This window comes from Varanus komodoensis, unplaced genomic scaffold (assembly GCF_004798865.1).
Source record: "Varanus komodoensis strain SLA01 unplaced genomic scaffold, ASM479886v1 scaffold38, whole genome shotgun sequence".
In the NCBI taxonomy this organism is placed as follows: Eukaryota; Metazoa; Chordata; class Lepidosauria; order Squamata; family Varanidae; genus Varanus; species Varanus komodoensis.
Window position 1 is genome coordinate 8,258,514 of NW_025335909.1, and position 18,233 is coordinate 8,276,746.

An 18,233-nucleotide genomic window follows, 5' to 3' on the forward strand; every position below is an offset into this window, starting at 1 on the left:
CCAGCGCGGCCCCTGTGCCGGGTCGGGAGCGGTGGCCCAGCGGCAGGGCGCGCCGAGACGCGGGGCGAGGCCGGCGGGGCGGCTGGCCTGAGCGAGGGCCGCGGCGCCGGCACGCCTGCGTCCCCTCGCAAGGGTCCGGTGGGCGCGGGAGGGCCTCCTCCGCGCCATCCTCACCGCGACAGCCCTGCGAGGTAGGCCGGGCCGGCCCCGGCCCCGGCCCCCGCGGGAGTGCCGCGTGACCCGAGCGGGGCCCCGGGCGCAGCCGCGATCGCACCGGGAGCCCCGGTGGCTGAGCGCGGCCTCCCGGACCGGACGTCCGTCAGTTGCTGGGGAACATGGGCGGTGCGCTGCTCCCCGTGCCCCACCTGCGGAGTTCTGTGGGCGGCTGCCCGCCCGTGTTCAAGGTCTGCCAGAGCATGGCGGGCTCCAGCCCCGCTGCTCCTCGCACAACAGCCCTGGCAGGCGGGCTGGGCTGAGAAACGAAAGGAGAGCGACGTGGCCGAGGCACCCCAGCGCCTCTGAGGCCGCGGCTGGATTTGACCCCGGGCCTCCGGGCCTCAGACTGGTAGCAGCCCCGCTGGCTCTGCCTGTGCCGGCCGTCCCGTCCCGTCCCGGGACACTCATGCCAGTAGCTGCCATCATGATGGTCCCGACGCGCGGCTTCTCCTAGGGCCCCCAGCCGCCCGCTCTAACACAGGCCTCTGCTGTTATCGTAGCCCTTTTGCAAGGAACTGCGACTGGCACATGGGCGCTTTTATCCTTCCAACAGCCGTGTGAGGTAGGTTATGCTGAGGGAAAGACCCAGGGTCATGCAGGGAGCTTCACTCCAGCGGGGAGGGATTTGAACTCAGGCCATGCGTTATTTTAACCACACTCTGTTGAAACGAGCCAGCTTTATAGCCAGTGTTTTGCAGTGGGCTTCTTCCAGACAAACCAAATACAATTAAGATGCACCACAGTTTGGAGAAAATGGCACACGGTGCTTAATCAAAACCAGAAGCCAACATTTCTGATTTTACACTTCTGCCAGAGGATGGGGGAAAGGAATGCATGAGCCAGCGTGTTCTTTTTCGTGAGACAGAAATGGGAAGAAAGGGACACGGCATACCAGTCAGCTACGTTGCTTGGAAGGCTCCTGCAGCTTTTGTGAATTACTGCTTTAAAGGTTTGCAGTCTGCAAGCTTCAGATCCATCCTGGCACTTGTGACGGTGAATTCCAGAGGTGAATTAGACATTGTTTTAGAACCAAAGAGCTGGATCCATCCCGTTCCCATTTCAGGCTCGATGCAGCAGCATCTCGCCTTCGCTTGACAACTTCCAGCATGGGAGAATCTGTTGCGGGAACTGGTTTCATGGCTCGGGACTACACTGGGAAGGTTTTGCCTCATGTTCAGGAGAAACCCACCTCTCCCCTTGGTGAAACTGAAACACATTAGACCCAGCCCCGTCCGCTGGGCAACGGGGAACAAGTCTTTCCCCTGTTCTGTGCGAGGGCCCTTTGGGGATTCGTAGAGAGTGGTCCCTCTTCAGCAGGGGCGCTCAGACTGTTGGTGGGGCAAACTATAGTTCAAAAAAAATATGAACTTACCCTGTTCTCCTGGCAGCGCTTGCTTTCCACATCCCGGGCTGCCTCCGCCGCCCTCCTCGGGACCCTTCCCCGTCTGCCTGCTTCCTGTGTGAAATGTGGGACTCCTGGCGAGCGTGAGGAATCGCCTCGACCCATCTTCCATCCGGAGAACCCGAGCTCCAGCACGGGGGATTTCTTGCTATCTGCTCTTTTCATCATTTTCAATTTGGAGAGAGTATCTTTCAGGTCTTGTAGAAGAAGGGTGATGTTTTCTTGAGGAAAGAAGCGCAAGGAAAATGGGAGGTGGCCTTTTTGTGAGGAAGCAGCTCAGTAATCCGAGCCTCTTTGGAGCTGCAGGAGCAGCTGAGCAGGAAGGAGGCTTAACTCCAGCTCAGTTATGGGTCCGTGGATCCGGATGGGATAAGGTGGTTCATGTTCTGTTTTTAATGTCCACACACACACACACACACACACACACACACACACACATTTAGTCTGCAGTGTTATGCCTGATAAACCAGACAAGTTGGCACGCATGCCTAGTGCCCAGCCAGGGAGTGGCAGCTCCTGCACAGACCATCATTACCAGTCCGGGTGGCTAAAGGCAGTCTCCGGGGGTCAGGGGCAGTGTGCCCATGTGGGGGGCAGGTGCTGGTGGGCTGCGCATGGGCGGGGGTTGGTGGCCAGGTGAGCAGAGCGCTGGACACTAGAGGCTGATTCCGAATGGGCACTTTGGTGCCCTTGACACGCAGCGATAAACGGCTGCTTTTTCCTTCTCCCTGGTGGAACGTGGCTCCAGGAATTCTGTGCTGAGTTTTCCAGTTGGGGCAAAGGGTGCCAGCGCGGGGCTAACTGAACCTGCCCCTGCCTTTTCCAGGGTGAGCGCCTTGGAGTTTCAGCCGCGGCAGCATCCCTTCCCGCTCCCACAGCGTGCCTTCGAGAAACACTCCACTCGCAGCACAGGCAGAGAAGTGTTCTGGCTTGATTCAGCGCCACACAGAGAGGAGAGGGCAGGTGAGCTGTTCGCTTCCTTCCTGCAGCCACAAAGGACTGGCTGCTCTGCCCGGAGCTCAGACGGGACGTGTCACTCTGGTTCTTGTGGAGAAATGTCAAGGGCGCACTCGCAGGCCTGTTCAGCCAGGAAAAGCCCCGGCTGGCCATGCAGTCCTGTGCCACTTGGGAGTGTCCTCCAGGCCGCCGGGTTGTCACTGTGTCCAGAATGCGGGACCACGTGGCTCTTTGGGCGGATCCCGCCTGGCGGTTCTTACAGAGCACTGATGACGGCAGGGTCACCAGAGGGAAACCTTGCTGCGCATGGTGAACAGATTCTGATCAAGACTGAAACAATTCCCCTCGTCCTTCTTGCTCAGGCCTTTAGCTGGAACTCAACGTTAGTGACAAATAGAAGTCTCCCAGTTCTTGCTTATACGATGCCACCGATGCGCACGTGCTTCAGAGAACACGAGAGGAGAAGCCTCTGCCCCAAGAAGCTTAAATCTAAAGCAATCTGGAAAACGTGTTTGAAAAGCAGGGAAAGAAATAATTCCAGTGAATGACCGCGTTTGTCGTGCGGGAGCCAATGGACAAAGCAAGGGGAAGCGGAGGCAGAGTGAATGGAGGGAACATGTGACCCACGAGGGGCACGGTCAAGGTGCCTGTTAAGCTGAAATTCCAACCTCGAAACTTCCACGATTGCTTTCCGTCTCAGAAAGCACCCGTGAATTTGTGTGCCCATGTTTGAATGGCCAGGGCCGAGTTCTCCCCATTCCTCCGTGCTTCATACCCTAATCCTAATTATGACACCCAGGTGGCTGTTGGCTGCTGAGGGGAAATGAGCCAGAGCAAGGCCAGTTTCCTGTCTGTGGCCAACGGCAGCTTTGCTGACGTCTTCCCCGGCTGCTACTGCTTTAAAGACAGGAAGGGCTTTACGTCCATCTTGTGCACATTTAGCAGTTTTCAGACAGCCCCGGTTACTACCTCAAGCTAAACCCCTGGGGAAATCCACGGCAGAGTCCAGGCTGCAGGAGAACAAATCAAAGTCCAAGGTGGTGTGTGCGTGTGTAAAGGCTGACCGGTCAGGGAGGAGCAGGCGGGTTTTGGCAAATCTGGAGGAGAAAGGCTTTCATGTTGCAGTCGTGCTATGTTAGCACAAGCTTCTTGGCTCAGGGGTGACAGGTTAGAAGCTGACAGCAGATCCGACAACAAGAGAACTGGGGAGGAAGGGCTGATACAGGAGAAAGATGAACTCCGTGTCGGTCCCTGGATGAGTGTCTTCAGGGGCTTCTTTCAGCCCAGGGATTCCGTGAGCAGCTACTTTGGCACAACAGTTGCGTCGACAGCGACAGAGGGTCCCAGAGGCAGCAATGGCGCCCTTCTACTTCTGTGCACGTGAGAGTGCCGGGCGCGCAGTGGCTTCTCCGGCGGCCGGGAGGGCGCTGGGAGGAGCGCAGGAAGCGCCGCGCTCCGCCCGCCCGCCCAATGGAAGGCCGAGCCGGGCAGTGACGCACGGCACGCATGCAAATGCGCGCACCGGAGCACTGTGGGAGCACTGTGGGAGCGAGAGCGGGGTGTGGGCGGGGGCTCCCGGGGCGCGCGGTAGGTGGGGGCGCACGGGGCAGCGCGGCGCCGGGCCGGGCCGGGGCGGCGGGGGCGCTGGCGGGGGGCCGCCGTGTGCTGGAGGGCAGGGCCGGCGAGGGGCAGGCGGCGCGGTGGCGCCCGCAACTCATACTTACCTGGCAGGGGAGACACCTTGATCACGAAGGAGGTTTTCCCAGGGTGAGGCTCATCCATTGCACTCCGGGTGTGCTGACCCCTGCGATTTCCCCAAATGCGGGAAACTCGACTGCATAATTTGTGGTAGTGGGGGACTGCGTTCGCGCTTTCCCCTGGCCTTTCGGTTCCAAAAGCAGATGAGATTTTGTTTGCTTGTGTTGTGCGTGTTCGTTTTACAATTTTGACACCTCATTTTCTAGTTTTCATTGCCTGGATTCATGTCTCATTTGCACTGGGTTCTCTTGGTATTTGCATATTCTAAACAGTCTGATGTCTTTCCCTTGTTCTTTGCTGTTACAGATATGGATAGAGTTGGTGTCTCTGTATTTTTGTTTGGAAAAATAATGTCATATTACTATCTTATAGTATGAGTATATTATAATGCTATAATGTGAGTATTAGATGCCGTCAGCGTTTCCTGGAAGGGATGGATGAGTCGGCCGGGCCCTTTTGGCGTTCTGCTAGTCTTGCCATGCCGAGAGCACGTTCGCCAGGTCAAAGTGAGCCATGAGCCAAGCAGGAAAGTGTTTGGATATGAGCAATGCCAGCGGGAGGGAAGGAGGTGGGGGGGAAAACCTCCGTGTTAGAGGGATGTGGCGGGGAATGGCTGGCTGCCTCTGCTTCCCGGCCACAGCAAAGCTTTGGAAGACTGGAAAATAACCCCGCATTCACTCGCAGCGCTACCGTCACAGCCCACGGGTGTGCGGGAGGTAAGGGCAACAGACACACTGCAGGCTCAGAGCCCAAGATGGGGGGACCTGCTGTGAGGAAGGGACACAGGTAATTTCTCCAGCTGCGTACATTTCTGTGAACCAGTTTACCCCTCTCCAAGGTGCTCAAAGAATCCTGAAGGGAAGATGAAAAGGCTGGTGTGTGGAAAACATAGTTCAATGTATGACTCGTTGATGAAATGCGACATCTCGCCTCGTAACGAAAATATACTGGATTTTCTGCAGAGTGAGCCAGCTTTCCTTACTGCCCCGTGACCTCATCCTTGCAGCTTTCCCAAATGAGGCCAGGGGATCGGTTGCTGCTGGGACTATGTGCTGCTGGCTGGTCTCCGACTTACGGCGACCCCATGAAGGAAAAGCCCCCAAAGCGTCTTGCAAGTTCAGGGCAGCGGCTTCCTTGGTGGAGCCCGTCCATCTCGGACTTGGTCTTCCGTCTTCTTTTTCCTCTGCCTGCATGATTGCCTCCCCCAGGGAGTTATTCCTTCTCAGTGTCCTCGATACTTATTTTCATTTATTTATTTAAAGTTTTTCTATACCGTCATTCATTAGAAATTTCATGGTGGTTTACTTGCTCATGGAACGACTGGTAAAGGCCCATTTTGTTGGTGGGCTGCCTTGATGTGTTTGAACAGCACCTTCTCCCTACTCCATGCAGCTGCCGGTCCCATCACAATCTGGATTCGCACTGCTTTGCTTCACTTTCGCACATGTAAACACGGAGAGAAGAGCCCCAAAGAGGGGCAGATCCAGGGACTTCTGTCCCATCCAGCGCTTCCTGCCGTGGTCAGACAGGCGCCCCCAGGACAACGCACGGAAGTAGCAGGTCTCCTGCTGGCAGTGCCCGAGTAGATGGAGGATCGATGTGGATGCCCTGAATGGGTCTCCAGGGCTATCCATTAATTCTGTGCCAGCCTGAGGTAGGCACGTTTGTCTGCCATCCCCTTGCCGTGGCTTCAGGGCAGCTAACTAGCCGAATAAACGCGTTCGACCTTCAGGTACCACAAGGCTCGGCTGGTTTTGTTTTCCACGTTCTTGCGGCTGCTGCATTGCCAAAAATGGCTCGGCACAGCGGGACCGCGCGACGCGGAGCCCGTGCCAGGCGCTCTTCCCATGCGCAGGGGCGCCGCTCGCCGCGCGGGGCGGGCCGCGGGGGGCGGGGCGGTGTCTCTGCTGCGGCGCCGCAGAGCGCCGGGCCAATGGGCGAGGGCGCGCCTGACGGGGCCGCCGCCAACGGCGGGCGGCGCTGGCCAACCGCGTCGCGAGGCGGGGCGCGGGCGGGGCGGGCAGGAGGCGCCGGGCGCCGCGGAGCCTCGCAGTCGCTCTCGCCGGGGCCGAGCCGAGGGCGGGCAGCGCGCAGCGCGGACGGTGAGCGGGTGAGCGAGCGAGCGAGCGGGGGCCGCGCCTGCCCGCTGCCGTCCTCCGTCGGCGGCCGGGCACGGGGGAGGGGACCGTCGGCAGGCGCGAGGCGAGGCGGGCCGGGCCGCGGCGGCCGGGAAGCGAAAGGGAAAGTGACCACCGTCCCTCCCCCCCCCCCCCCCGCCTAGGCCGCCGGACGCCGGACGCGATGGCCGCGGTGGCGGAAGAGGAGCGCGACACCCGTCCGTGCAGCAACTGGTAAGCGCCGCTCGGACCCGCCGCGGGCGCCCCTTCCCGGAGACGCTGCCGTGCGGGGCTCCGTCCGGCCTTCTTCCCAGGCCGTAGGTGGCGGCCCAAGCGGAACGGGCTCTGCCGATGAACCACCGGCTGCTCGACATGTTTCTGGTCCTCAAGGCTGTCGCGGAAGGATCGGCTTTAACTAGGACGCTGCTGTCTCTGGGCCGCCCGGCTCAGTTCTCTCTCCACTGGCTTTCCAGTGTACCCGTGGCTTTCCCACGTTCAGGCACGGCTCTTTCATAGCCTTCCCTGGAGATGCCCGGGATCAACCCGGAGAAGTTCAGCTGTCGAGGCGTCCTCGAGGCCCTGAGCCACAGCGCTTGGGTTGGGTGGCCCCGTCGAGCTTTACAGCCAAGGTCTCCACAGACAAGAAATGTTAGGCTTGCCTCCCGTGGCTGCCTTAGGCTGCTGTTTTGAGCAAAGCCCCCCGAGCAACGTGCCCGTTCTCGAAAGCACCGAGCCTTCCCGTGCTGTGATGGGAGAGCAACCGGGAGCCAAGCCGGAGCAGCAGCCAGTGGGTGGGCCTGGGGATGGGCCCGGGCTTGCTGCTCAGGGACAGTGGCTGGGGGGCAGGGGGGAGCCCGACCCCCGCAGTGGGAGTGCTTTGCTCCTCTGCGAGGTTAGGCTCCTCACGTGCCTGAGGCTTCTGCTCGGTGGTTCATTCGCACCAACGGTGTGCTTGCCAGCATGCCTGCAGGGTGGGCGGCTTGGATTTGACCGGGCTGCGTGCGAGGAGGATGTGCTCGTACCTGCCGAAGCAGCTCGAGTGCCAGTCCCGTTGCGGGAAAGAACCTCCGAGTCTGTGCAGTCCGGGAGGCAGCGTCATAGGAGGGTTACAGAAGCAAAGGGCAGACTTTGCAACGCTCCTGTCCATTTCCACGCGCCTCCTCCCCAGAAGTCTCTTCCAAGTCTCAGCTGCGGGCCCCGCGTGCGTGCTTCCGTCACGCCTGGCCTGCATGCCCGCTTTCTCTTGCAGCAAAAAGGATATTCCTGTGGCAAATGCCGCCATCCATGAAATTCACTGCAGCCGGAACATTCGGATGTGTCCGGTCTGCATGGAGCCTTTCCCGAAATCGGAGATGAGAAGCCACCTGCAGCTGGTGCACGAGCAGGTGAGCAGCAGCGCCCCCTGCCCTCCCGCCGGCCTCGTCTCCAGGCGTGCTGGAGCGCAACTCCTGCCGTTCCTCGGCCAACACCCCTGCGGGGCCGCATGTGGGGGGGGGGGCGCTGTGGCACGTCATGCCCGCCCAGGAGCCACTAACTCGCTCTGCTCTGCGGTGTGTTTCAATCCAGGTTACCTGCAAGTGCAGCAGGAAGATGGAAAGGGGACTGTTGCAGGGGCACATGGTTAGTATGCTTCTTGGCCGGTCTCGTGCCCCCCGGGGGTGGCTTCGGGCTGGTGTGGGGCCACTTGTCCAGACACTGCGATAGCACGTCGGAGCGCCTGCCCGCCTACTCTGAGGGGAACAGAGAGAGCTGTCCCAGGCCGTGTGGCTGGGTGGCACAGTGGAGCCCAGCTCCCCACAAACCCGAAAGGTGGCCAGTGCTCTGACCTTATGGGGGTTGTGTCCCAGACACCTGGGGGGCACCAGGCGGCCTTCCTCAGCCCTGCACTGGCTGGCAGGAGCCCTCCCAGCCGCAGACGGGGGCCTTCCTCAGGCCCGCCGGGAGGGGCAGGGACCAGACTGGGGCTCCTGCCTGCAGGCTCTTCCTTGCCCCGCTCGCTCTCCAGGAGCTGCGTCGGCAGGGCAGGGACGGGCTTTGCTGCTGCTGGGCAGGGGCGCCGCCTTGCACCCTCTGTGTCGGACTGCGTGTGCAGCTGGCGCACCCGCTGAGTCACAGAAGCAGCAGGCCCTGAGGATGAGGCGAACGCGCTTCAGGCTGCCGCCACGGGGGGAAGTCGGCGGGCGAGCAGTTCCCCTTTCTTCGTGGGCCACGCCTGGTGAGCTGTGCTCACGCAGCACTCTTGCGCCACTGGTGGAGTGTGCCTAAGTGGCTTGTGTAAACAAGCACCGGAATCCTCACCGAGAGCCAAGCTGCTTTGTGGGCTTTTGTGAGTAGAGCAAAATGGTTGCTTCCCAGACTCGCTTCCACAGCTGGCTTTTCGCTCCAAGAGGAATGGCCCCTTGTTAAGTTCTTGCACGAGGCTGCTCGGTGCCCGGTCTTCTCACGGGCACGCTGGCTTCTTGCAGGCCTCGGAGTGTCCCCTGCGGCCTGTGACCTGCCAGCACTGTGAGATCGAGCTGGCCTTCAGCAAGCTGCAGGAGCACGAGGACTACTGCGGGGCACGGACTGAGCGCTGCGGCAGGTGCGGCCGCAACGTGATGCTGCGGGACCTGAAGCGGCACCCGGAGGACTGTGCGAAGCAGGCAGAGGAAGTGAGAGACCCCCAGGCCAAGTCCTGCTTGAACTCCAAGGCGATTTTCCGTACCGTGCCGACGAGCCGCAACAACGTCCATCCCGACGTCGCTGTGGGTTCCCTGCCGAGAGTGAGCAGGATTCCAGAAAGTAGACTTTACAATTATCTCTCAGGCGACCAGCTCCCCAGAGAGCTCGGCAGGAGGGGTGTTGTCTTGCCGCACGAACAGGATCGAGGTAATGGCATCAAACAAGAGTTAACCCACATCTTGAGCAGACACGATAACTTGCTGTTCCATATAACGTTCTCCCATGAGGGTGCTTTATTTCTGAGATTTCTGTGCCATGTGACCACACAGGTGTAGCAGAATAGCTGAAGAATATTGCCTGCTCTGGCCGGGGGTGCGAGGGACGTGGCAGGGCTGGCTGCTCGGAGCCCTGGCGGCTCCAGTCCTCCTGGGCAGGCGTGGTCTTTCTGAAGGCAGCACCTGCCTTTGCCGCCTGCTGCTCTGTGGGGTGGTGAGGTTTGCCCCCTTAAATGGAGCCCTCTAAGGGTGTGGACAGGCTGCCGGGGGGCCTGCCTCCACCCCCTCCCCAGGTGAGCACATCCTGCTGCTGCTGCTGGGGAGGTGGGCCAGCCCTGACGGCCTGATGCTCCCTGCGGTTGCGCACGTAGCTGCCTCAGCGCTCCCGACACGTGTCCCAGAGCGCTGGTGTGCTGCCATGGGGCCGCTCGCCCCAGCTCGGCGGGTCGCTGCCTTCCCCGAGGTCCTGCAAGGGGGACTTTGCACAAACTCCGGAAAGCCCGGCCGGTGCCCGGTTTGTGTTGCTGCTGCTCAGCTTGCAACTGGAGGGTGCACAGCGACGATGGGAAGGCTCACAGCACCGCACCACACTCGCTGCTAACGTGGGGTTGTGTTTTGTCCTCAAAGCCCACCTGGGGAAGCTGACCACTCCCCCGCCCTTCGGAGGAGAGCCGGACGATTACAACTTGGACTACCTGCTGGCTCTGAGCTTGCAGCATGAGCATAGCTCTTGCGAACCCAGAGGCATAGAGGACCCGAGGGACTTGTGGACGAGCATCTTGCCTCCCAGGACAAGGCCGGCGGAGAACGTGGAGGTGGCGCGTGGCTCCAGCATCTTCTCTCAGGATTTGCCGATGCCTCCGGATGTTTCAGAAAGGTCCCCAGGTGAGAGGACCTTTGTCTTGGCTTGACGGACTGGCCACGGAATCTTTGCAGGCATTCAGGGAGCTCTGCAGGAGCTGATGGCGCACTGTTCACCCAGATTCTGGCCTCCGTGAGGGCTGCCTGTGCTCGGGCTGCTGGAGTTGAGGGAGCTCGGGCACGATCCAGGGGCCGGAAGGGTTGTGTGCTGCTGCTTCGATCGGATCGGCTCTGCACCTTGCTGTGCTTGGCCCCAGAGTGGCAGGAACCGCGATCTGCGCCCTGCTGCAAGGAGAGCCAGCACGGCTGTGCCAGGCCTTGACGCTGGTCTGCGACTCGGTGGGGTCCCAAAGAGTCCCAAAGAGCAGGCAGGCTGGCGAGCCCGGTGGCGAGGGGTGTGAGCTTGTCTCGCCTTGTCTTGCAGCTGAGATCCTGCTGCCGTGTGAATTCTGCGAAGAGCTGTTTCCCGAGGGAGAGCTGATTCTTCATCAGGTCTGATACCATGAGGATTTTTCCAGGGGTGGGAGATGGGGGAATGGGCCTAAAACGGGCCCACTCGGGAACGAGAGGCGCTGGCAGGCCTGAGAAGCAGGCTTACAGAAGCAGACCAGTATGTAGGAGGAACCCCGGCCAGACTTGCTGGGACGGGGTGAGGCTGAGCCTTCCTGCCCCGGCTGTGGGTGGGCGCACACACGCGCAGCCCCAGAGGAGCTGCCGTCCCTCCGTGGGGCCAGAAAGGTCATGCATCTGAAAGGTACATAGGATGTTGGGTTAAAGACGCTGGCGGTGACACGCTGCATGCTGAAAGGGGGCGGGAGCCCGTTGCCTCTCTTCCAGGGAGCTGGTCCAGCCCCGGTCTGAGGGCTGGCTGAGCGCCGCCAGTTCTTCCTTCCGCTGAGGAGGAGGGCGTGACGGCAGCCTCCCGTTCCTCTCTGCACGACAGACCGGCTGCAGCCCGAGCAGCGCGCTGGCCTCCTTCAGCAAGAGCAGCGCCTTCATCCCGCAGTCTGAGCGCCTCTGGGCCCTGTGGGAGCAGCTGCAGAAGGGCCGCAGCCAGTCCCCTGAGGGTGGCAGCGAGAGGCGCCCACTCCAGCCGGAGTCCTGCGGCTGCCTCATGCTCCCCTGCGAGTTCTGCGGCGTCCAGCTCGAGGAGGAGATCCTCTTCCACCACCAGGTATGGCGAGCTGCCGCTCCATGCGGGGCAGCGTGGTGGGGAGACTGGCTTGCGCTTCTGGGGAAGGCTCCCAGGAAACGCTGCCCTTTCTTGCCCCAGGATCAGTGCGACCTGCGTCCCGCCACCGCCACCCCCTCTGCAGGAGGAGCCCCGCTGCGCGAAGGGGCTCAGGCTCGGCCGGCCACAGAGCGGGCCGAGTCGCCAGATCCGCCGCGGAGGCGCCTGCGCCATCAAGGTATGGCCCCACCCTTTGGCCGGGCAAGCGGCTCAGAGCAGCCAAAGGCCAGTGGCTGCTCAGAGCGGGCAACTCCGGGAGGAGTGGAGGGCCTGTGCCTGGCTGGCCTCCTGAGGAGGCGGTGGGCCTGGGCAGGCCCCCGTCGCTTGCCTCTCTGGGGGCTGCTGCTGCTCCTGAGGACCCTCACCTGCAGCCAACACAACAGGTGCGTAAGCTCTCCCAGGTGAGGCGCCCATGGAGGCTGGGGCCACCTGCTGGCTCTTGCACAGCAGTCGGGCTGGTCCGGCTCTCAGGGACAGGCACCGTCGGAAACCGCTTTGCAGATGGTCTCCGCAGGGTTGCTCTGTACTTGCAGCGGTTCTTTTGCACTGTGGTTCCTGATTTCCTGCCTCCTCCTCAGGTGAAGTCTCCCCTCAGTATCTCGAGGAGCTCAGCCCGCAGAACTCTCCCGGAGCTCCCCAGCTGGTCCAGGGGAGCTGCCCCCGGGCCACTCAGGTGGCTGTCAGGCGCATCCAGCTGACCTCTCCTAACAACCTGCGGGAGAACCACACCGGTCCCTCCAGGGCACAGAACTCCAAGGACCTGGGTGGTGGCTGTGGGAGACTACCAAGCCGGGGCCAGGATGACCGTGCAGCCGGCCCCCAGGCTCCCAGGGCCTCGGCCCCCAGCTTTCCTCCGAGCATCTATGAGCCAAGCTTCCCAGGGACCATCCCAACTCGGCCCAGGTAGTGTCCTCGGCCCACAGCCGGCACTTTGTTGTGGCTTGCCTCACATTCTGACGTGTGGGTTTTTTCCTTCCTTGCTTCAAGAGGCAAATCTGGCCCTTTTCATTCGTTTTGGTGCCGTTCTTTAATCTGCTGAGTGTTTGGTAAATTTAGCTGAGAGGTACACGCGCATGCAAAACGTAGGTGTCTGGCTGGGAGGGCCGTGCCCTGAAAGGCAGAGCAGAAACCCCTTTGAAAAGCATTGATAAAGCTACTTATGACTGAAACACCGTTTGTTTCAAGTTGCTGTAGTCAAGTCCAGCCTCTCTTTGCTCCACAGCCTGATGAATGAAGGAGGCAGAAGTCTGGCGAGGGCCGCACATGGCAGCAGCACCAAGGTAGGCGCAGCAGGTGGCCTTCTTCCAAGGCAGGACCCTGTGGGCAGGCAAAAATTCGGCACACAAGAAGCCCACATTCAGCGCCACCACCAGAACCTAATCTCTTATTTTACAGGTTATTAGGGCTGTCGCTTGTTCAAAGGAGATCCCGAAGGGATTGATTTCTTTTAAATCAATATTTACATGAGCGTTTGATGAGAACAATATTTTTGAAGAAAACTATTTTGGTTTTCAAATGGTCAGCAGCTGTTCTAACGAAAATCGTGTTGTCCGCTATACTTCAAGTTCTTAAAACTAAGCAAAAATATTGAAACTTTCAATTGATTAAAGCTTTTGGAGTCTCAGTAGCGTTGCTGTTTTGGATGGTTTTTCTAAAGTTCACTTCTTCAGACTATGAGAACTAGCATACTGAAGCCCAGCCTCCTGCCTCTCTGTCCAAGCACTGAACTCGCTCCTCCCATTTTCAGTCACATCTTTGAAAATATGAGTGCTGGTACCATCTTGTTTTTTTAAAAAAGGCAAGCTGAGTTCTCTCTCAAGTTGACATCAAATCCTAGTGAGGCAAAACTGAGCCATGCTGCAGGGCTTCCGAACCCAGGAAGGATCCGCTGATGGGTTTATCTGGAGTTGTGTTGCCCTCTTGCCCTTGTGCTGACTGGACTCTGCCTTTACTTTCTGTTTTACAGGCCAAACCCTGGTGCGCCGAATCGAATTATCCCGACAATGAGTAGGGAAGTTTCTTGGGCCCTTCTGGTGGATTGCCTTTTCCGGCACTTTTTCCAGAGCAAGGCCTTGTCTGTGCAGCTTGTTTCAATGTGGCAGTGATTATTGTCGGTGGAGCTAACAGCAGCGTAGACGTAACTCTGCCGAAAGTCGGCCCTAGGAGCCCCGTGGCTCCCACTTGAGGACTGCTTCTTGGGATGTGCAAGTGTGCTTCTGCTCTGGGGTGGGGATGAGCCTGCTTGTCTACCTGTAGCTCCCATTTGGAGTCTTCTGCGTGTTGTGTGTGAGGGGGCTTGGCCTTGCGTTCCTGTGGAGAGCCGCTGTGCGCACCCCTGGGCACGCACCGTGGAGGCATTCACAGCTGCGTTGCTGGCTCAGCCCGCGGGCCTTGTGGGGATGCGTGCTCCTGACGTCTTGGGCTTTTGCTGCAGGCAGTAATTCTTCTCCCTGCACTTGGGAATCGGCTCATGTCCTCAGTCAGGTGTGCAAAAAGCCATAATACGCCATGGCTGTGTCTGTGTGTAAATAACATGATCTTGAATACCGGAAGTGCCCAGTTAAATGACCTAAATTGTGACAGGCTTCTGTTGTTTTTTCTCTGTGCTGATCGTTCTGGACCGGAGCCTGTTTGTTTTAAAATTCTTGTAATAAAACTTTGTAAGTTACCAGTCTGGAGTCTTGTTTGTGGGAAAGTAGTGTTGTGTTGCCCCTTTGCCGTTTGTGGCTGCAGCCCAGCGTGTTGGCGGCTGTCTCAGCCAGCCGCTCTGTTCATAGCAGGCGTGAGGTTTGCCTGAGCCTTACGACAGACTCCGCTCAGGTCCGTAACTGCTGCCTTGTACTCGAAACAGACTGGAAGGGGGGTCGGGTTAGAGTCCTCCCTGAGCACTGGTGGAAGATGCTTTCCCCAAGTCCGGGTTGCCCTCTAGAAGACATCGTCTGCTAGTGACTCCGCGGCGAAGAGTTCCCAGACTGCACGATCCACTGTGTACTGCAGTGCTGGAAAGATTCGCTCCTCCCTGCGGCAGAAGAGACGGTCTCTTGAGTCGAGGGAGGCACTGCTGGAACAGGGACTTATTCCAAAAAGACAGCAGGTCATTCCTACCATGTTCCGTTGCAGGAACTGCAGGTCAAAAAGGCCCCCAACTTCCAAGTCTGTTTCTTCTAGCCTTGCAGGAGAGAAATGGGGAAGTTGCTGTAGCTTCTCCTGCCTGGAGCTCCAAGGGGGCTCCTGGTCGGCCCTTTAAAGTGTCCTAGAAGCACACGTTTCTTCCTGTGCAATGCTTGTCAACAGACAAGAGGGGCAAAGTCTCTGACTGACACCTTCATCCCCAGTTACCAAGATCGTAAGAAGAACAAAACCGTTTTAAGGACACTTCCACCAAAAGTAAGCATTTATTAAATACAAGAAAAGCCAAAGGTCTTAAAAACAAGTGGCAACCGACTTTGCAGTGTTATTTCCAAGAGCAAAGCACTATGGTGGGTTTACAGAGGGAAGCTAAGGCTGCATTTCCTGATACAGTTGAGAAGGGAGAACAGTGCTAAGGAGGGACCTTTGTGGTAGAACTGAGATGTGAAAAGCAGATAATAAATTAACAAAATAATGGCAAATAAAACACACTTTTGTCAGCTCCGCAGCTGCTCTCCCTTGGGCAGTAGAAACTCTGAGTGCCCCTGCACAAGAGGAATGGCTGCGCCTGGCTCACTTTTTCCTTTTGTACAAAATATTTACACGTTTGCTGTAAGTAAATACAAATTAAAAAGGACAGTGCATCAAACCTATCCCAAAGCGAGCAGGCCGCCCACGGGTCTTCATCTCATGTAGTTCTCACTTCAGCAGGTGAATAAAGCTTGGAAGTTGCAGGAGGTTCTCTGTTTCCAGGCCAAGTATTAAGGAGCATGTGCAAGCAGGAAGAATTTCCTTTGGCCTGGATGCTCGCTACCCAACCAAAAGCACTTAAACAAGAGTGCGCAAGCCATACCAACCTGGACGCTCAACGGGAGCTGCGGTTCAGTCGCCTCCAGTCCGTGTCCTTTGCTGAGCTGAATTCCTTTTCATTCGTGCATTCAGTGGCCAGACGCTGGCTCCAGACGGAGGAAGACACGGCGTGCCCAGCTTGCTCGCCTGGCAGCAGCGCCTTTCAGCTTGTCCCTGCCTGCTCTTCCAAAGGAACCCACCGTGCCGGTGAAGGGCATACGCTCTGGACACAAAATGCTCCCGTCAAGCAGCTCCGTTTGCACTGGGCGGGGTGTAAACACCATGGAGGACAACTTGTTTTCTTAAATGCAACCATAAATAATTGGAATAAATATACACCAAGTCACATTACAGCACACACGTGTTCTGGGCCAGGTGTGCATCGTTCCAGTGCCCCTACATTGTCAAGGAGGGAGCAGGAGCAGCGGGCCGACGGCTTCCTCTTCTATTTTGCAGCTGGCAATGTGGCAACGGAAAGGCCTGTGAGGTATTTGAACGAGGGGTCCCCTGAAGAGGAACCCAGTGCTTCAAGGGAGCAACGGCCCGTCTCGGGGAAGCCCGGCTGTCCACTTGGCGCAGCCCTGAATGTCCTTTGTGAATGGAACCAAGTCAGGTAATGCCCCTTATTCCACCTGGATTCTTTCCTTCGGGTGCTTGTAAACTCGCTGCACAACATGTGTCTTCAGCCGGAATGCATCCTGCCCACTTTGGCCAGGAGATGGGCAAGATGCGGAAGTTAGAAGTGGTGCCTCAGCAGGTGTGTTTGTCTTCTCCCCTGACAATGGAAATTGGACTCTTCACGCGCCGACAGCTAACTCTAAAAACACTTGTATGCATCTTCTCACTCATTCCCTCAAACTCCATCCACACTTCATGCGCCCAATTAATTACCAGTATTCACAGTAATGTACAATAAATACAGCTCTTCCATTGCTACAGACAAGCAAAACTATTGGAATCTTCTCTCCCAGCAGCCTTCGATTCCAGCTGGTAGAGATGCACGTGAGATTTCTGCAGTGCAAAGACCAAGCTTGGAAATAAGCGCCGGCACTTAAACTCACAGGTAGCACCAAGCCAAGCAGGGCCCCCAGAGGCCCTTTCAAGAGTCGGGGGTTGGAGGACCACCCCAAGCTGCCTACTCCAGCACCACAGTCGATGCTTGCCTCACCTTGCGTGGGCCGGGGGGAAGCGGCGTGTGCGGGGCCTGCCTTTCTGAGGCGGGGTGCATCTCACAATGCACCCAGAACAGTCCACCCACCGTGGCTTTTCTGTAGCTTTCCTTTGATGGCAGGGGGAAGCTTTCCCACAATTCCCAGCAAAGCCAACCTGGAACAGAAGGAAGCTACAGAAGAGGAAGGTCAAGTGGATTCTGCCTGGAGTTTTATTTTAGGAGGAAAAGTAAAATGTCCTCTCAGAAATCAGGCAGTTTTCACCTTTCCTCCCTTCTGTTCCTCCCTTGGATGCGACATTTTAACAGAAACCTCTGCTCATTTCTGGGTATAAAAACCTGGCAGTGTTTCTACTATGGAGGCCTGAAAGGCAGGTTTGTTTTAGTTTAAGCCAATTCACTGGGCAGGTTCAAAGGAAGATGAGTTCTTGCAGTATGACAGAAACCCAAAACACGCATCTCGTTGCACTCGGCCTCTTGGGAACCATGAACCGATCTGGTTCTTTGTCAACAAAGCTGTGTGTTCTCACTCCGACCCCTTCCCTGACCAAACTGAGAGCTGCCAGCACATGCCCCTGGAGGTGGGCATGGTGTTAGCAGTTACAGGATGCTGACTGTATGGCCCCGGGAGATGCACAGCTGCCCCATTTCTTTCTCTCTTTTTTGCGCACCGAAATGTCAGTGGGAAGAACACCTCCTTGAAAACCTCATTATTAAATTCCTGCGATTAGCACTCTTCTAAGGTGAAAGAAACGTAAGGATCTTGAGGTTTGTGAATGTCACTCTGTGTACTCAATTCACCCTATAAATACCTCACAGACAAGGCAGCAAAGACAACCCATCCACCACATGAGTCTACAAGTAAGCAACAGAAGGTCCTCTCGGTTGAAGAAGCAAAGGCTTGGAGGAACAGCTCTTGCCTTGGTGACCCTGGGAGACACTCAGCTGAGCAAGGGCTGCCCCAGAGGGCCTCCTCAGAGCGCCTGTACCTTGCCTTCACGTGGGGTGGCTCAGCCGCTGAGAGGGTCCTCACGGTAGTGGATGGCATACCGGAGCTTTTCCAACATTATCTCCAAGGAAGAATACTGTGGGAGTTTGATCATGAACATGCAGGTCTCAACACGGATATAACGTGAGTCCGGAGAACCTGTGAAGAACCACAGGAAAGGAGAGAGACTTATTCTGCTCTCTGGTTTCGTCAAAGTCCTTCGGCCTTTGGGACGCAATTCTTAATCCTCTTTTGTGGATCCTTTGTTGTCCGGAGCCAGGCGGGCTCCCCTTTCAAAGGGCCCCTGATGATTCGAGATCAAAGCAGCTGGTCCACAACTGCCAGAAACAAAAGCCTTCCCAAAACCACCCAAAACAGGCCGGGGACAGTGAATTGGGAGTACCTGAACAGACACGCCTGAGAGAACAGACGCACCATTTTTTAAAACTGTGTTGAAAACCCCCAGGATGCCCGAAAAGCCACCCATACATGTTACCATGTTCTGGCACAAGGGTCTCCTCCGTGCCCCCCCGCCCACCTTTGGTCGGGCAAGTGCCCAGTGCCCCTTCCTCCCTGGAGCAAGCGACACTGCTCCTGCCCCGGGCCTTCCGGAGCGCAGGG

At 57.9% G+C, this 18,233-nt stretch overlaps 2 protein-coding genes and 1 non-coding gene across 13 annotated transcripts in view; 2 read left to right on the forward strand and 1 right to left on the reverse strand.

Annotated features, from left to right (window-relative positions):
* The first annotated feature begins 4,291 nt into the window (after positions 1-4,291).
* Positions 4,292-4,455, forward strand: LOC123028767. The gene has a single exon (XR_006415758.1). It is a non-coding gene; the product is annotated as a U1 spliceosomal RNA (small nuclear RNA).
* Positions 4,456-5,767: 1,312 nt separating this feature from the next.
* Positions 5,768-14,146, forward strand: TRAFD1 (TRAF-type zinc finger domain containing 1). 2 transcript variants are annotated; one of them, XM_044440843.1, is made up of 12 exons: positions 5,773-5,987; positions 6,615-6,684; positions 7,700-7,835; positions 8,017-8,070; positions 8,916-9,318; positions 10,014-10,271; positions 10,672-10,739; positions 11,191-11,421; positions 11,521-11,656; positions 12,057-12,381; positions 12,701-12,758; positions 13,445-14,146. In XM_044440843.1, exons 2-12 carry the CDS (start codon positions 6,635-6,637, stop codon positions 13,487-13,489), a joined length of 1,764 nt encoding a protein of 587 aa, XP_044296778.1. In that variant the 5' UTR covers positions 5,773-5,987; positions 6,615-6,634; the 3' UTR covers positions 13,490-14,146. The 2 variants fall into 2 exon arrangements, with proteins under 2 accessions (XP_044296777.1, XP_044296778.1); XM_044440842.1 differs by lacking the exon at positions 12,701-12,758 and having other exon boundaries at positions 5,768-5,987.
* Positions 14,147-14,854: 708 nt separating this feature from the next.
* HECTD4 (HECT domain E3 ubiquitin protein ligase 4) overlaps positions 14,855-18,233 on the reverse strand; it is a 74,789-nt gene continuing 71,410 nt past the window's right edge. For all 10 annotated transcript variants that reach the window (XM_044440654.1, XM_044440653.1, XM_044440648.1 and 7 more), the window contains one exon: positions 14,855-17,771. In XM_044440654.1, coding sequence (XP_044296589.1) covers positions 17,635-17,771 — 137 coding nt within the window. In that variant the 3' untranslated portion in view covers positions 14,855-17,634. The remainder of the gene's footprint in view (positions 17,772-18,233) is intronic.